This window comes from Camelus dromedarius, chromosome 29, assembly GCF_036321535.1.
Source record: "Camelus dromedarius isolate mCamDro1 chromosome 29, mCamDro1.pat, whole genome shotgun sequence".
Lineage (NCBI taxonomy): Eukaryota > Metazoa > Chordata > Mammalia > Artiodactyla > Camelidae > Camelus > Camelus dromedarius.
The window spans coordinates 23,275,674-23,292,522 of record NC_087464.1 but is presented as its reverse complement, the minus strand read 5'-3'; the positions used below and the strand labels follow the sequence as shown (position 1 = coordinate 23,292,522).

The window sequence follows — 16,849 nt, the reverse complement described above, 5'->3', positions numbered from 1 at the left end:
TAATCTCTCTCATGGCTTCAACCTCCTCTGGATGGTAGTTGGGAGTGGGATCCAAGCAGGCAAGAAGGCCAAGGGCTGGCCTGACTGCCAAAGACCTGAGCTATGATGGGTGAAGGAGACACACCTGTGTATAATTCTGTCCCCAGATTCACCCAGAACAAGGAGTGGTGTCTCCAGGCGCCCTTCCTGGTCCAGCCCAGGCAGCTTCACCATGAATAACTCTCTCTCTCCCTGCTCCCTGTAGCTCCAGGGCTCAGCAGGGCAGACGCGTGACAGAGAACTCTTTGAGAAGCAACTCACAGAACCATAATTGGGATTCCCTGCTCTCTGGTCTCCCTCCCTTTCCCAGCGTCAAGCTCTTTGGGCAGCTGCTGGGGCAGTGGGTTGAGAAGGTTGGGGTAGGGCCCATGGCTACTGGCATCTCACAGCCAAATCCTGGCTATCAGCGACCTGGGGGAGGAAGAAGTGGGGGGAGAGCAGGGGTCTGGACTCATAGCAGCACAGCTCATTCCCCTGGGGCGCGACCACCCCGACTCCCCTGCCCCCTCCGCAGGCCCCAATCCGTTGTCGGCAGTGCACAGCAGAGCTCGGCATTGAAGGAGGCACGTGGGGGAGGCGGGAGTGAGGAGCTGCACGTGGTGCCGCCTCCTCAGCCCCGTGCATACCTCCAGCCCCCGCCCCCTGTGAGGAGGGGTTTGGGGAGGTGGAGGCGGGCTTCGGGCAGGGGCGGGCAGTGGGCGGTGCAGAGTGTGGGGCGCCTGCCTGTGGCGGGAGCTGTCCGTGAGACCTAGTGCTGAAGTAGGCGCGGACGTGCCTGGGTGCCCGGCGCATGGTACCCGGCGCCCAGTACCGGGCCAGCCGAAGACCATGGCATTCATGGTGAAGACCATGGTGGGCGGCCAGCTGAAGAACCTCACTGGGAGCCTAGGGGGCGGCGAGGACAAAGGGGACGGGGACAAGTCGGCCGCCGAAGCGCAGGGCATGAGCCGAGAGGAGTATGAGGAGTATCAGAAGCAACTGGTGGAAGAGAAGTGAGTGGGATCCCTTCCCGGCTCCAACGACCCTCCCCACCCCTCAAAAGCAGCCCGGCCCACCTTTAGGACAGTCTCAGACCCTGAACCCCTCCTCTACTTTTCTAGACATGGTAAGACGCTGGGATGTGCCCTCTAGGCTGCCTCCAGGGCCACCCTGTCTCAAACCCAGGACCCCGCACCAGTTTCTCATTCGGGCGGAGAGGGAGTGGGGGCAGGGATGACAGGGGCCTGGGACGGGGTGGGGGCACGTGCATTTCTGACGAAATAAATAATCCCTTAATCCGATCTGGTCCCAGCCGTCTGTCTTCCAACTGGAGCTTCTCTGAGCCTGAGGCTCTGAGAAAAGCAGTGCAGCTGAGACGGGCTCAGAGTCATGGAGACAGATCCTGAAATGGGGGTACTCATAGATATTGAGGCTACTTGTGTGCAGACAATGCTGGGACAGAGGCAGCTGGAGTGGAGTAGAGGCTGAACTCCAGAGTTAGGCTGCTTGGGTCAGATCATGGCTTTGCTTATGTTTAGCTGGGTGACCAAATTACTTATCTTTTCTGTGCCTCAGTTTCTTCTTCTGTAAAATGGGGATGCAATCATAAAACATGCCTTATATATTTATGAGTTAAATTACCTAATGCAGATAAACCACTTAGCAGAGTGCCTGCCACATGGTAAATCATTAAATGTTAGCTATTATAATTTCACTTAATTGTAACAGTTTGGTAAGTTGCAAAATCTTTTCCCCATTTTATAAAAGAGGAAGGTAAGTGACTCACTCAAAGACATACTGAAAAAGCAGTAGTGGAGCCGGGACTTGAAACCAAGTCTGTCCTGAATACTTTCCCCTACAAGACACAACCTGTCAGGGAGGGAAATCACAGACCAGTTGGTGGCTGTGAGGGACATATATTAGGGTCCACAGAGAGAGGCAGACTGATGCCCCCCACCCTGATAGCTCTGTCCATTTACAAGTGTGGAGATGATAAAGGGCTCTGTGATGGGGGGAGAGACAGCAAAAAATAATCTCAGCTGGTCAGAGCTCCAAGCCCTAGACATACAGACCTGAGGGTGGGAGCGATGCAAATTGTGGCCAGGATGCAGAGACCCTTCCTGCCCCTTCCTCGTAGACCCCACCCGTTCTCTCAGACCTGGCAGTAATTCCACCCCTGGTGCCCCTGCAGAATGGAGCGGGACGCGCAGTTCACACAGAGGAAGGCTGAGCGGGCCACGCTGCGGAGTCACTTCCGAGACAAATACCGGCTGCCCAAGGTAAGCTTAGGAGCTGGGGCTGCGAGGCACATATGGGACCTAATCTCTCGGCTCCAGGCTCTCAAGGAGTGTTTGATTAAATCCTTGGTTCTCTCACTTGTTCATTCATTCACGGTTAACTGGCGCACACCAAGGGCCAAGACTTAGTGCTGAGGGGTAGTCCATCCTCCAGAGACTGGTAAGTTTGTGTTTCTGGAGCCAGTCCAGGCCCCTTCTCTCATTTAACCTCCATTTGCCTAACCTAGAGTCAGGCCAGGGCAGATGAAAAGTTGGAAGGCAGTAGATTTTACCGCAGGGGTAGAATCTCTTGGGGCTTCTAAGCACCCAGGGAGTGGGGGTGCAGAGAGAAGGCAGCACCCTCTGTGTGCCAGGCACTTGACCTTTAACACCCTTGCCTAACCCCTCAGTAACACTGCCAGGCAGCTATTACCCACATCTACAAATAAGGAAACTGAGGCTCAGAGAGATTAAGGGACTTGGCTAAGACAATACAGCCAGCAAATGATGAAACTGGGATCAGAGCTCAAGCCTGTGCATGCTGAGCCGCATTTGCTCCAGGATCCCTGACCGCCTTCCAGGGTATGGAGTCTGTCTGCAGAGAACAGAGTACTCCCTTAGTTGGCCAAGCAGTCAGAAGGATGTCTTCCCTAGGCGCTGCAGCACCAGATGGGCATGTTTACTTTGTTGCCTAAAGAGGGAACTGAGGCACAAGTCCCTCGCAGTGCTCAGAATTGTGCCAGATTCTGGGGAGAAACAGAAGTGCAGGCTACAGTACACCTGACTTTGATCTTTCACTTGAACTGGAAGATCAGATATGGGAACATCACATTCACTCATTCAACAAATATTTACTGAGGCCCTGGCTGCCTCTGACTCCCCACAGGGCATTTGTCTTTTGAAAGTCTTTCAAAGGGAGAGTTAAAACCAGCCAGGAATGGAGTCATTCCTCAAATGCTTCTACTACACATATAAGAGACACAACTCCTGACATCAGGGAACTCTGAGTCCAGTAGGAGAGAGAAGACTTGGCTGTAAGTGAGTAGGACATAAAGGGACAGGGAAGTACAATGACACTCAGTAGCCAGGTGCCATGCAAAGAGAACACAGATGTTGGAATCAGGGACATAGATTTAAATCTAGCTCCCCCACTTCCTAGTTGTGTGCCCTTAGGCAAATCACTCAGGTTATCTGAGCCTCAATTTTCCTTATTTGTAAAATGAAGAAAACAATACTGACCTCACAGGTTGTTGTGAGAATGGAAAGCACTCAGCTCAATGTCAGTCACATAATAGATGCTTGATGAACACAGCCCATCACTGTGCCTGGTAACATCCTCCGGTGTACTTAACGACAGTCAACACACAGCTTAGCTGACTCGGTCTGACTCTGAGGTATTTTCATGCTGCTGTTACTCACTGTGCTAGTGTTTTACCTTCAATATCTCAGAGTGAAATAAGGTCACGTAAAAGTGCAAGGTCGCCATATCCAAGTTTCAAAAGCTTGCTGCTGGGATGGGAGAGGGGAAACTGAGCCCCCCGGAACAAGGAGCTCCAGAATCTAGGGGCCTGAAACCCAGTTCAGGCCTCCTCCCTGCGCCTCAACTCTGGGTTCCCACAGACCTCCAACCCCACCCCACCCCTTTCCCTCTTCCCTTCAGAACGAGACAGATGAGAGCCAGATCCAGATGGCAGGTGGAGACGTGGAGCTGCCCCGGGAGCTGGCCAAGATGATTGAGGAGGACACAGAGGAGGAGGAGGAGAGGGCCTCAGTCCTTGGGCAGCTGGCCAGCCTCCCTGGCTTGGACCTCGGCTCACTCAAGGACAAGGCCCAGACCACACTGGGGGACCTCAAGCAATCAGCTGAAAAGTGCCACATCATGTGACTACTTCCCCTGGGGTTGCCCATGGGGGTGACCAGAGGGCTGGGCCCACATAAGCGCTAAGAGCATGTCTCAACCTCCAGGGTTCCAAACCCTATCTTGGCTTTGTTCCTCTGCCCCACACCAACCCCAGGACCCTTCTCATTCATACCTCCAGCCTGCCTTCTGCTTTCTCCCTCTCCACTGGGAGCAAAGTCCCCACTCCTCACCCTACCCCTTAGGACCCATCTTCCCTACTCAGCCTGGGGAGGCTTCCCAAGATTGTAGGAATAGGTCCAACCCTCTTTGGCCATGGCCCTGAGTGTATGCACAGAAGAGCACCCACAGACAGACACACAGGGACATAGAGACCCTGGCATGTGTAGAGGCATATGCCACAGATGCATCCTGGCACACATAGACATACGTACACAGGCCAGCTCCCCTGGGTGCCTAGCTCTTCTAGACACCAACACTCAAATATGCTTAGATGGGGCTTAAGGGGACACCCTCAGCAGACAGGAGGCCTGAGTCCAAGTTTCCAAATTTATTCTCCTTGAAACCGACTGCCCTTTCTGGGCCTCATTTCATCACCTAGAAAATGGGGATAGACTGGGGGATTTCTCAGACTTTTTCTAGCTTGGCCTTCCTGGCCCCTCGGGGTCAACCCCAGCCCCTCCTTGCGCAGGGCAGCAGCTGCAGCCAGAGCCTCAAGCGGCTGCCACTGTGAGCTCTGGCTCTTGGAAGCTGAGCGATGCTATGTGAGGGGCCCAATGCCAAGGATGTAGCTGGCACCGAACAGTAGCCCAGGCGGCTCCAGGCCTTCTCTGGGCCCAGGGCCCAGCCAATTTCTGTTCTGTTCCTGTAGAACTCTCTCTGGATTCCATAGCTGGATTTCCTCTCAGTTCAGTGAAAAATAAAAATTCCAAAAGACCTGCCTATTCTCCCACTTCTTACTGACTTCCAGGAGTCTTGGGGTTCACAGGACCCTAACCCTGCCCTTGGAGGGGTGTCCTCGACCTCCTCACCCACAGCTTCATAGAAGCGCCACCCTCTATAATATATTCAAGCTCTACCCTCTTAGGGGCCTGGGTGAGGGCAAGGTCCCTGGAAACCACAGCTGAATCTGGCACCTGTGTCTACATCCCCATCCACACCTTGGAAATGGAACCTGTAACAAAAAGAGGGCAGGGCCAATGAGTTCCAGCTCTGGCACTGCTGTGTGACTTTGAGCAGGTCCCCTTCCCTCTGTGAGCCTGTTTTCCCCCCTCTAATAATAATAATGTATGTTTCAAAGGGTGACCATTTGTAATACTCTTGGCACATGATAGATCATATCAATAAATGGTTACTCATTCTTTAAAAAAAAGTGAAGGGTCCAAATCTCATCCTGCTCACTGGTAGGAGGTCCAGGAGACCCACCCGGAGGCTCCACAAGCAGACCATTCCAGGACTCCAGGAGGAAAAAGGTGCTACAGGCCAACCCTGGTGCCTCCACTTGGCACTGGTCTGTGAAGAAGCCAGCCAGGATTTACAGGTGGAACAGCCATCTGAGTGTTTGGTTTCAAGGGCAAAGCTTCCATTAGGCCTCCTTTGTAAAATAAGGACAAGGAACATAAGCTTGTGCAATAGGTAATGTGGGGAGGGACAGGTGGAAGAGAGAGAAGAAAGGAGGAGTTAGGAGGGTGAGGAGGGGAGCAGGCCCAGGATCTGGGCAGTGCTGCTCCAGCTGCCTCGCTGGCCGCTCTCTCTTGAGCATCCCTGGGGGAAGGGGCCTGGGCCTCTGAGCTGCTCCTAGGCTGCTGCCTGGGGTGGTCACTGGACAAACCCCAACCCCCCGACCTTCCTGGAGCTGGAGGAGACCAAGCTCCAGCCCCAGGCTGTGTAAGGGGGGCCATGAGCCCCCTCAGCAGCGTCAGCAGCAAGGCCCACGTCAGCACTCCACCCTCCAGGGGCCTTCTGCCTAATGGGATTGGACAGACCCCTTTCCCCTCAGTGGTTTGCAGGACCTAGAGCGAAAGAGGCAGGGATGTGGGCCGTGGGCAGGCTTGGGGAGTTAGCACTCACTGAACCCTAACAAAATTGTCTGACTGGGGCCTGGGGTCAGGAAGTGGGAGGAGCTGAGCCCCTATCTGGTTCCTTCCTCAGCCTGAGAACCCTGAGAAGCCCTGACCCATCTGTAGGTCCTTGGGATGGGAAGAGGCAACTCTAGGGCAGAAGGAGCCGGCTCTGGGGCTCAAGCAGAGATGGGCAAGGAGGGCAGGCTGAGGGGTCCCCAGGCTCTTCTTTCCCCTGCTCTCTGGGCTCGTTAGTCTGCGTCCCTCTCATGTGTCCCCTCCCCCTCTATCTCATGCCCACCCCCATGCCCTCAGAGTGGGGCTCACCTGCTGGAGCCCCCTCTTCACTTGCACCACTCCCAGCCCTCAGGGCCTGTCTACATCCACTACTAGACTGTTACTCTCTTCCCATCCTATTTCAACTGCCACTTAGACAATCACTTGCTCCAAGACTAGTTCACCCGCCTGCTGTGATGTGAAGGAAGCAAGGAAAGCCTCTTAACGCCATATCTTCCCTTTTCGGACGGATTAAAATCCCATCATTAGGGCACCGTAGTTTAGAGTAAGGCGTTTGCCTCTCCAGGCCCCTCCCTCCTGTTCTCTCTTCTCACTCTGCAGGCAGTCTGAGGATACAGGAAATGTTGAAAGATGATGAGACAGCCCCTTCGAGCCCTCTCCAGTCTTTCAGGAGAAGACGGACAGCAAAGGTGGCCGGCCTGGCCCACCTCACTCCCACCCTCAGGTTCTCTGGCCCAGAAACAGGGAATTTCAGGGAGACTGGTGGTGAGCCCTGGCCCCTGCCCGGCTCAAGTACCCTTCTGCCTTCCACCCCTCCAGAGAGCTCAGGCCTGGTTCCCAGAGGAAGGAGGGGTGGGCAGAAAACAAGGGACTTTCTGGAGGCCAGTTGGTCTCCAGGGAGGGGTTGGGGAAGGTGGCTATGGGTTTGGAATTTAGAAGATGTCCCCTTCCCCCAGTGGCCAGATGGTCTCCTGTCGAGCACTGGAGGCCCTGCGGGGGCAGGCGCTGGGACATCTGGAGGAAATGTCCATTTGCTGAGCCTGAGCTGCTGGCAGTGCCTATTGACCTAGCTGACTCCTGAGGCTGGGCTGGGGGTGGGGAGCCACATGTGAGGGGAGCGGGAGGGAACCACAAAGCCTGCTGCCCTGCCTCCCACCGGGTGCCCGCCAGACATCGCTGTCCCAGAATCCGTGTGAGGCTCGGCACAGCGAGGGAGCCTGTGTGGGCTGGGTCTGGGGAAGCAGCAATTTTGAGGCTGCCTTGCCTTTATTCAACAAGAACTGTGCCTCTGTGTGTATGATCATGAGTGTAAGTCTAAGTGTGGTCTGCATGGGCCTGTGAGCTCGTACACTGCGGATATTTGCATGTGTCTGTCTGTCGCCTGTGGCCTGTGTCTGTGAGATTTCGAGTGTATAGGTGTGGGTATATTACTCTAGGGAAAGTGGTCCTTGACCTGCCCCCTTCCCTCATGCTCCAACCTCAGGGGCGGGCCATCTCCCTCTCAGGAAGGGCTGGGATGGCAGGTGGCCTCCGAGGACAAGAGTCCTTCTGGAGGACCTTCTACAGGAACCAAGGTTCTATGTCCTCCCCACCCCCGTTAGCAAAGGAAGGGGCAGACTGGGCACAGGGACACCTGGGTCCCTCAGTCTGCTTCAGAGGCCCATCTGCTTCTCCCAGGGTTGGTCCCTTGGGAAACAGAAGCCAGGCTCAGGTGCTTCCCCAGCTTGGCTCCGTGCTGGCTGGGCTTGGGAGGACAGGGCGGGGTGAGGCACCCAGATGCTGGGGGGTGGGGTGGGGTTTGCCTTGCCTGGGGCACATTCAAAGTGTTAAAGGTGAAGAGGTGGAAACAACTTGCTCCTAGGAGGAAAAATGCATTATTAAAAACACAGATTAGCGTATTTCCCATAGGCCTAGGAAGAAAGCCCTAAAGAGAGCCCCACCTCTTCCAGCTGGGCTGCCTCTGCCCTTGGCAGGTGACTTAGACACAGGACCAGCCTGGAAGCCATCTAAATGTCTTGCCTAGGGAGGGTCTCAGCCTCCCAGGCCTTTCCTATACCCAGTCCCCCCATGGGGGCCCACTCCTCCACACCCACATGTATAATAATTTCAGGCCCCTTTTCTCAGCCAGCCAGTACAGACACCACAAACATAAACACCTGAGGGCTGTAGCCCAACCCTCCGTCCCATTATCCTTCTGCTCAGTTAGTCTCTCACAAACCCCACCCTTCCTCATTCCCGTTCTCTCTCACTCAGTCTTCTCCATTCACCCACCCAGCTGGTCCATTCATTCTCCTCCTTCCTTCCCTTCATTTTACTCATTTTCATCCAGCCCATTTCCAGAGATAATCTGTATACATTTCTCTAAGTCTGAAAGTAACATTTTAACGAATTCTTACTATGTGACAGGCTCATGCAGTGACTCATTTAATCCTTACACATTCCCACAGGGCATTTATCTTCACCCTCATTTTATTGAGAAATTGGCTAATCAGTGAGTCTCAAGCTTCAGGGCCAAATGGCAGGGCCAGAATTTCAGTCGTGCCTCCTGCCCTCTGGGCCACTCCTCTACACTGCTTCCCAACGGTCAGGCCAAGGGCTTCAGGGACATGAGGCCCCTCCCGGTGTGTCCCCTCCCCTGTGCGGAAGTCCTGCAAGGTCGCATGGGGGCTGCGCAGCCAGGGGGCTCCTGCTTTGGTGCTGCCTGAGGGGTGAATGCCCCCTACTTTAAGTCCCCAAAGATGCTCCCAAGTTGAGTGCCATTCAGACCAAGACTGGGGTGAGATGAGGGAGAGGGCTGCTAGAGACCACCTCAACTTGGAGGTCCTGGGGGCTGGGCATGAGCACAAGACACCACAGAGGATGTCCTTTCCCCAGTCTAGCTCACTGTCCACTCACTGGCTCAGGGTAAGAGGGCATGGGGGCCAGGGACCTTGTCTGAGGCAAGGGGGTGGGCAGTGCGGAACGCACAGGTTTTACGGGACTGCCCTCCTGCCACCGAAACCCCCTCCAGGTGCAAAGAGGAAGGGCCTTGCCTGAGCCCACACTGGTCTCCTGAGTGGTGGGAGGACTGGTGGCTGGTCAGCCTGGCTCTCCCGGGTCCCTCAGGGGTTGAGAGCAGGAGGCAGATTGGTTCTCACTCCCCCACCACCTTGTGGCTTTCCCAGCCCTCCCCCAGGTCACCCAGCTTTTCCTGGGGCCCCTCTAGCCTGGGTCTGTGAACAGAGGCTAGCTACCTCTCCTGTTTTTTTCCAGAGCAAAAGAAGCGAAAGTTTAGAAAATAATTTAATAGAAAAACCATGAATTACATTCTTTACACCCAGCCTCCTGCAGGGAAGGCAGACAACTGTTGCCCCAAGGAGGCATTTAAGGGAAGAAGGGTTGGAAATTGCTAACCCCTCTCTGATTTTTTTTTTAAAGGAAACCCCTAAATAACCCCAGTTGTGCACATTCTTCCCAGATTATAGTCAGATTAAAGTTGTTCTCCTACAAGCCCATGGAGGGGTGCTAAGGAAATACTAGCAGTCTCATTGAAGAGATGGGGAGACCAGGCCCAGAAAGGGAAAGGGGCTGGCCCGGGGTCACACACTGGAGCAGCGGCAGTGTCAGACCTAGAACCAGGCCTCCTGGATCACTGGGTCCCCTACAGGCTGCCGGGTCAGGCAGCCCCCATGCCTCCCCTTCCCAGGCCAGGACCAGCTCTGTGGCAACTAGGGGTGTTCCCCAAAGAGAGATGGAGGTAGGAGAGAGGAGGATTGAGGACCCCTCCCCTTGTGTCCTGCCAGGGCAAGAAAAAGGCATGGGTTTTTCAAATTCGCCCCACCTCTACAAAGGATATATTTTCATGCATGAACGATTATCTTAAACCACCAAGAGAGCGGGCAGGAGTCAGCTCCCAGGAAGACTGGTGAGTTCTGCAGGCCTGAGTGCATACAGTGGGGTGAGTGGTCCCTGAGGGGTCTTGAAGTGCCCCGTTCCAGTGCAAGGAGAGAGGTGAGTTGCAATAAAGGCTCCCAGTAAGGATGGGGTGGGCACGGAGCACAGCTGCCTGCTGGCAGGGAGGGGAAAGAGCACAACGGCCCTGCAGAGGGCCCCTCGCCCTCCTCTGAGAGCCAAAAGAAGATGCCTGACGCCCTGAAATCAACAGGCTCACAGCCCAGCAACCGCCAAATAATAAAAGTCACCTGAAGAAAACACTCTTTTCTCAGAGTCCTGCTCTCCTCTCCCAGTGCTCCCAGCACACACTGTGGGACATCAGATCCTCTGGATGGTGGAGAGTCTCCCGAGGAGTGCTGGGGATCCTGAGACGTGGGCGTTCTCAGAGTTGCCCCAGGAAGCCTGCTCTGCAGGGCTGCAGAGGGCTAAAAGAATTCTGGGTGTCAGCCGGGGCCAAGTCCCAGCCACCTGTCCAATCATCCTTCGAAGTCATTGCAGGGTACAAGCTGCGGAGGGCAAAGTAGAGAGGGTCAGTCTCAGGTTTCTGCCAAAAGAAGCAGAATCCATGGCTGCCCCAGCCCGCACCCCTCTTGGCGGGTAACCCCAGGGCAGGACTCACAGCTCCGAACAGACTCTGACAGCCCTTCTTTCTCCAGGGTCTCAGCTTCCCAGTGAGACTCCTTCATCTGTGGAACATAAAAGGACAGAGAAAGCGATGGGGAGGCCTTCAGACAGAAACACACACAGGGGGAGCAGGGGACACACAGCCACAGGCAGAGAGGAGCAGGACCCACACAGCTTTGCCCCGGTGGGGCCCCCACGTGCCCACCTTGACCTGTTCCTTCAGGTATTCAGCTCGAGCCATGAGATTCTGAACCTGCCGAGGAAGACACGCCCATGGGTGCAGGGTGAGGAGGGGCCTTCACACTGAGCTCCTCCTCACTCCCGATGCTCTCCAGAACCCTCTGCCCCATAAGAACAACTTATCTCTGAGTCCTTATCTGCTCCTTCCTCCAGGAAACCTTCCAACTGCAGCAGCCCAGCAGACTTTCTGCTGCTGAGTTCCCAGATCCTGCCTGTCCCCTTGCCCTGACCCAAGCACCTGAGCCCTATGGAATACGTGGGGCCACTGACTTACCACATCTATGAAGTCTGATTCCCAGACCTGGATAACTCTGCGGGAACCCGAGAGGCGCCCCCAAATGGGAGCATGGCAAATGGGTAAGAGGAAGCTCTCTAACCCTCCCAACCCCAGTGGGTACCTCAGTGTGAAGCAGCTCCCGCCTCCGGCCGGGGGGCTCCGCTGCAGAGAGAGGAAGGGCACACGGTGAGGGCAGGGCAGGGCAGCCAGGGGCTGGGGGGAGTGTGGTGACAGGCCGTGGGGGGCCTCACCTGCCAGCAGCAGCAGCAGCTCCCCAAGGCTGTGCTGGTACAGGGCCAGCGCGTCCTGCTCCCCATCAGCCTCTTCCTCCTGCAGCCACAGGGATACCAGGTCATTTAGGATCATGACCTGGATTCCTCCCTGCCCCATCTAGACCCCTTCCATCAGGTACAGACCTTGGCCATGGCAGCTGAAGCCAATTCCAAAGCAGCCAGGAGGCGCGGCTTGTCCCGGGCCATCTCTGGGATGATGGGCAAAGGCTCAGGGTGAGGGGAGCGGCCTGCTGTTTCATCACAGGATGCCCACCCCAACCTGCCGCCCCCTCAGGTTGGAGGGAAGTTGCTGGGGAACTGGTGGTCAGCCAGGATTGGGGTCTACCTCTGAGCAGGTCTCGGGCAGAGGTCCCCTGCCTCAGCAGGGCCCGATTGGAGGAAGAGACGATGGCCTTGAGCTCCTCGGCCCTGGACACGTACTGCCCCACCTGCAGGAGGGCGAGGCGCTGAGGAAGGGCTGCCTCCTCCCCTCCCCCAACCCTCGCTGGCATCCACCTCCAGGTTCTCCCTCTGGGTCTTCAGTGACTGCCCCAAGGTATAACATCAGGGGTCAACTGAGGCTGGCCTGACCCCTTCCCAGCGAGAGAAGTTCCTCTAAGAGAGCCAGTCCCCGGAGGCCCCAGGATCCCTCACCCATTTCCTCAGGAGACTCTCACTCATTCACCTTTTCCTTAATTGCATCCTTCCGCTGGGCATCCACTTCATCTGCAGAAAGTAGGGGTTTATATGAGGAGTCTAGGGCGAGGAGACCTCTGCCCTACACCAAACTCACTGGACTTTGGAATCCCCCAAAGCACTAAGTTCCAGATTTACCCTCTGCCTTGTCTCCCACACAATTCTGGATGGGGAGCTGCTTATGCAATCCACCCACTGCAGCTGTGGCTGACCCCACCCCTGCTGCACCCGGCCTGGCACTCACAGTGCAGGGCAGGCACGAAGAAGTCCAGAGCCTTGCAGTAGAGAGATAAGGCGGCCGCGGCGTCCCCCTCCTGGTCCTTCTTCACTGCCTGCACCACCAGGGCGGTCTGGGGCACAGGGGACAAGAAGACCAGGAGTCATGCCCACCCACCATGCTCCCAATAAGGGGGGATGCCCTGAGTCCACCCTCTGCTTCCTGGCCTGGTCACCACTGAAAGGGGAAGATAAAACCCTGAACCCACCCTCAGCCCACCCATCTCCATTGGCTGCTCACTGCTTGTGCCAGGCTCTCCCCACTGGGCATGTGCTCCAGGTCCACCCAGGGGTGGGCAAAGAAATCCTGGAAGGAGATGCGACGGCTGGGGTCCCGCTCCAAGAGCCGCTGCAGCAGGTCCCGGCAGTCCTGGGAGAGCGGGGGCCGCAGGGGGAGCTGGAGGGAGGGGGTTACCAATCACACTAGGCTCTGGCCTGTCAGAACCACCTTGCCCCAGAGATACAAGTTTGACAGATGGGAATGTGAGACCAGAGGAACAGTGACAGGTCAGAGTGTTACAGCCAGAGAGAGCCAAGCCTTCTCCTCGAGGCTCCAGCCCACACCCTCACTGGAACCTGTAGTTGTCGTGGAACCCTTTGCAGAATCTCTTCCCCTCTCTGGAATACGCTCCTGGGAAGGCTGGGCCTAGGTCTGCTTTGGCCTTCTCCCCACGGGGCGCCTGTAACAGGCTGTGGGGCAGGCCCTTTGCTCCCTGTTGCGGGCTGATCTGGGCCTCTGGAACTGAATGGACCCTGACTTTCAGGCTAGAGCGTGCCCCAGCTCCATGAAGGTGGCCTAGAGTCTGTGACGGTGGCAGTGAGGTCTTCCACCTTGGGGCTCCGTCGCCCTCCACCCCCCGGCAGCTGCCAAGGCCCTGCCAGACCCACCTCAATTACCCGGTTGCTCCGGATCTTCTCTTCCAGCTCTGAGAACGACCTGGAGGCAAAGGGGGGCTGCCCGAAGAGGGCTTCTGTGGAAGGGAGACAGAGGGCAGGCTGGGAGGGAATACGGTCAAGCCTGGCCTGGCCCAATCCTGGAGAGGGGGCCTGACACCCCTCAGAACAGAGGGCCCAGGGCAGGAGTCAGCATCCTCATTAAAGCCCTTCGGGAGTGGCCCAGAGAGGCCTTGCCTGAGGACACACAGTGCAGGCCTCCAGGGGTAGGGGGCAGGGGGCAGGGGACAGAGCTCTCACCGTATAGGATGACCCCCACAGACCAGAGATCCACACGGGCATCATACTGCCGCTGACACACCATCTCGGGGGCCATGTAGAGGGGTGAGCCACGGAGCACATGCTTCTCATCCCAGGGGGACATGTGCTGTGCAAAGCCGAAGTCTGCAGGCAAGAGGCCAGGCGGCAGGGCTCGAATTCCAGCTGCCTCCGTTTCTGGCCTTTACAGCCCCACCCTGGGCCCCAGGGCAGGGGTCCTCCCACCCTCTAGACTCAGCAGGATTAATCCCACTTCCCTATTTTGCTCATGCCGTTTCTCTCATTATGAGCCTGGAACACCCTCTTACCTCTTCCTTTGGGGTTGTAAATCCTACCCCTCCTGCACAGCACCCTCAGGCACCTTTTTCCCAGGAAGCCCACCCTGATCACACCAGCAATGAGAATAAGGGCTCCCTAGGGGTTAGAACCCTCCGTCACTGTCCCACCGGGCTCAGTGGGCCTCTCTGGCCTCCAGTTTCAAGTCAGTTCTTCTTTAAAGTTTCTCAGGGGCCACAACCACCCCTTTCCCACCTCACACCTTCCAACACTGCCACAGATTGAGTCATAATTTGAGCCCCAATCCTGGGGCAGACAAAGTCCTAACCGTGGTCACACACTGAACCCTGACTGCTCACACATTGAGCCTGACCCCTACTCACAACACTGCTGGAGTTGAGTGTGGGTAGCCAGAGAAAGGCCCTACCTTTTGGTGATGGGGTCCATCCCTGGAACTCCCAGTCTATCGCTGTTTGATGACTCAATAAAGGGCTCCATGAGAACCAGGGCTGCCAAGTGAGCCCAGGCAGAAGGAGGCCTCTGCACACCCACCCTCCAAACCTCCACACCTGCTATTCCAGACTCACACCTGCCAGTTTAAGGTGGGGCTTCTCCAAGGAGCTCAGCAGAATGTTCTGTGGCTTCAGATCCAGGTGAGAAATGTTCCGTTCATGTAGGAACTGCAGGGCACTAGCTGGGGAGTAGGACCCATGCAGAGATAGGTCAGAGGAGCCCACTTCTCCCTCCCCAAGCTTATACCTGCCTCTTCAAGCCTGCACAACCCCAGGTATGGCCTGGCTGGTCCACCAAATGCTTTACATACAAGCACCAGGCTCCTATGACTTCTAGGAATTTGCCCCACTCCCACCCTGAGTGACCACTTTCCTCTCTTGAACCCCTTCACAAGTCTCCCCTTCTTCTAGAAGCCTCCTGGATGCCCCCAGCCCTTTGGGCTCTTGCTCTTCTTCTTGGTAAACCACTTGGGTCTTTGGAATGTTCTAGGAGGTCCTTACAATACATTTCACACGTGGAAGCCTGACTCCCCACGGATGGGGCTCCTCTTTGTCTCTCTCACAGCATCCTTAAGTCAGAGATAGGTAAATAGGAAGGATGAGCCTAAAAATTCCAATTGGGATGGGAGGCAACTGCTAAGAGTGCCAGGACTCTAAGCCTGTGGCAGGGTCGGTGGGAGGACAGAGATCATGGGAAGCAGTGTCCAGCTGGGGTCAGAGGCTTTTACCCAACTGCTGCATGAAGACACGAGCCACCTTCTCGGGCAGAATCCTGCGGGTGTGGATGAAGCGAGACAGATCACCTCCCGCGCAGAACTCCATGATGAGGTAGATGTTGTCGCTGTCCCACTGTGGTGAGAGGCAGAGAGGAGGCTAGAAGACGGTGTCCGTTCTCCAGCCCTCTTTGGGGATGACCCCACCCCAGGCCCACACCTGGAAGTCTTTCAGCTGTACAATGTGGGGGTGTCGAATGCCCTTGAGGATTTCTATCTCTGTCAAGAGGTTTTCCACGGATGCCTTGTTCAGACTCTTCTTGGCCACACACTTTATGGCTACCACCTCGCGAGTGTCCTTCTGTGGGGACAGGAGATTTGAGGGCTCTGTTTTGAGGAGACCATGGACCATTTGTGGCCATTAGGGCTCTGGTTCCCTCTGCCCCTCCCCACCTCACTGGCCTACCCATTCACACCAGCATCAGGCTTCCCAGCTTCCCCTACTCAGGCCAATAAGGCCTGATTCTGGAATCCTGGCTTCCCCACCACCCTGGTTTCTCTGGTCCACAACCTCTCCTTTCATTGTATTCTAGAGTGCCCCTGCTAAGGCATGTCATTCAGTGTTCTAAACTGCCCACTCTGCTTCCTAAGTGGGTCCAGCTGTCTAGAACCCTGCCCCAGACTCCTCCCAGCCCACAGGATGTATCCTACCCGTTTTGAGCCTATTCTTCAGCCACTGGCACTGCCTCTCCACACAAAACAGGGGTGTGTGTACGTATGTGTTTTGAAGACCTATCGGTGGCGGTCACCTCCTACCTCCTCCACGGAAGGTCTGCCTGGCACGGGGCAGACCCGAGCTGTTCTCACGCCATCTCTAACCTCTCCTGGCTTCCCCGCCCGGCACCGCGTGGCCTTGCTCAGGGTCCGGCAGGCCTAGGGGCCAGGCCCTCAGAAGTTCCCGAGACCCGGATTCCTGCCTCGCACAGAAGCCCCGGGCGCCCCGCACCCACCTTGGCATAGGCCTTGTACACCGTGGCGTACGTGCCACTGCCCAGGCGCTCGGTGAGGATGAAGCCGTCCAGCCGCGGGGGGCCCCAGGCGGGCCCCGCCATCCCGACCGCCCAGTGCCCGCCTCCGGGCGCTTCCTGGTTCCCGGCGCCGGGTTCCGGCCGGAGCGGAGCGGGAGAGCGCGGCGGCTCGAACGGACTCCACGCTGCCCCCAGCGCCGCCCGCCGGAAGTGCAGCGCGGTGGGAGGGGCGGGGCAGGGCTTCCCACAGCCCCCCGCGCCCCGCCCCTGCAGGTGCTGCTTCTGGTCGCTTCCTTCGCCTCCACCCGCACTGGAAATCACATGACCTGCCAGTACCCGCAAGATCCATTTGGGGATCCTGAGGCCCGAGGAGGAAGTTAGCAGAGGCCAGAAGAGGTCAGCCGGGGAATCCCAACCAGGTTGGGACAGTCCTAAAGACCGCCCGCATGAATGGGCGAAAGAGGCGGAGCCCAGCTGAGCAGGTGTGTAAGATGGGGGAGAGATTTAAAGCCCTCCTCCCCAGAGACCAGTATCGCTGAAAATGGAAATACTGGGACAAA

General features: G+C 56.6%; 2 protein-coding genes across 5 annotated transcripts; one reads left to right on the top strand and one right to left on the bottom strand.

The window, feature by feature from the left end:
* Positions 1-761: 761 nt before the first annotated feature.
* CPLX3 (complexin 3) lies at positions 762-5,089 on the top strand. Its single transcript, XM_064480698.1, has 3 exons — positions 762-1,031; positions 2,210-2,297; positions 3,955-5,089. Exons 1-3 carry the CDS (start codon positions 868-870, stop codon positions 4,177-4,179), a joined length of 477 nt encoding a protein of 158 aa, XP_064336768.1. The 5' UTR covers positions 762-867; the 3' UTR covers positions 4,180-5,089.
* Positions 5,090-9,499: 4,410 nt separating this feature from the next.
* On the bottom strand, positions 9,500-16,483 carry ULK3 (unc-51 like kinase 3). 4 transcript variants are annotated; one of them, XR_010378318.1, is made up of 17 exons: positions 16,272-16,483; positions 15,482-15,622; positions 15,277-15,397; positions 14,626-14,730; positions 13,743-13,886; positions 13,437-13,519; positions 12,790-12,945; positions 12,517-12,622; positions 12,262-12,302; positions 11,923-12,025; positions 11,721-11,785; positions 11,556-11,634; positions 11,302-11,466; positions 10,993-11,040; positions 10,783-10,849; positions 10,412-10,669; positions 9,500-10,149 (listed from the first exon to the last, which is right to left on the bottom strand). XR_010378318.1 is itself a non-coding variant. In XM_010977879.3 (16 exons), exons 1-16 carry the CDS (start codon positions 16,371-16,373, stop codon positions 10,653-10,655), a joined length of 1,419 nt encoding a protein of 472 aa, XP_010976181.3. In that variant the 5' UTR covers positions 16,374-16,483; the 3' UTR covers positions 9,500-10,652. The 4 variants fall into 4 exon arrangements, 2 of the variants coding, with proteins under 2 accessions (XP_010976181.3, XP_064336766.1); XR_004132984.2 differs by having other exon boundaries at positions 9,500-10,669; XM_010977879.3 differs by having other exon boundaries at positions 9,500-10,669; positions 11,426-11,466.
* Between the last annotated feature and the right edge of the window lie 366 nt (positions 16,484-16,849).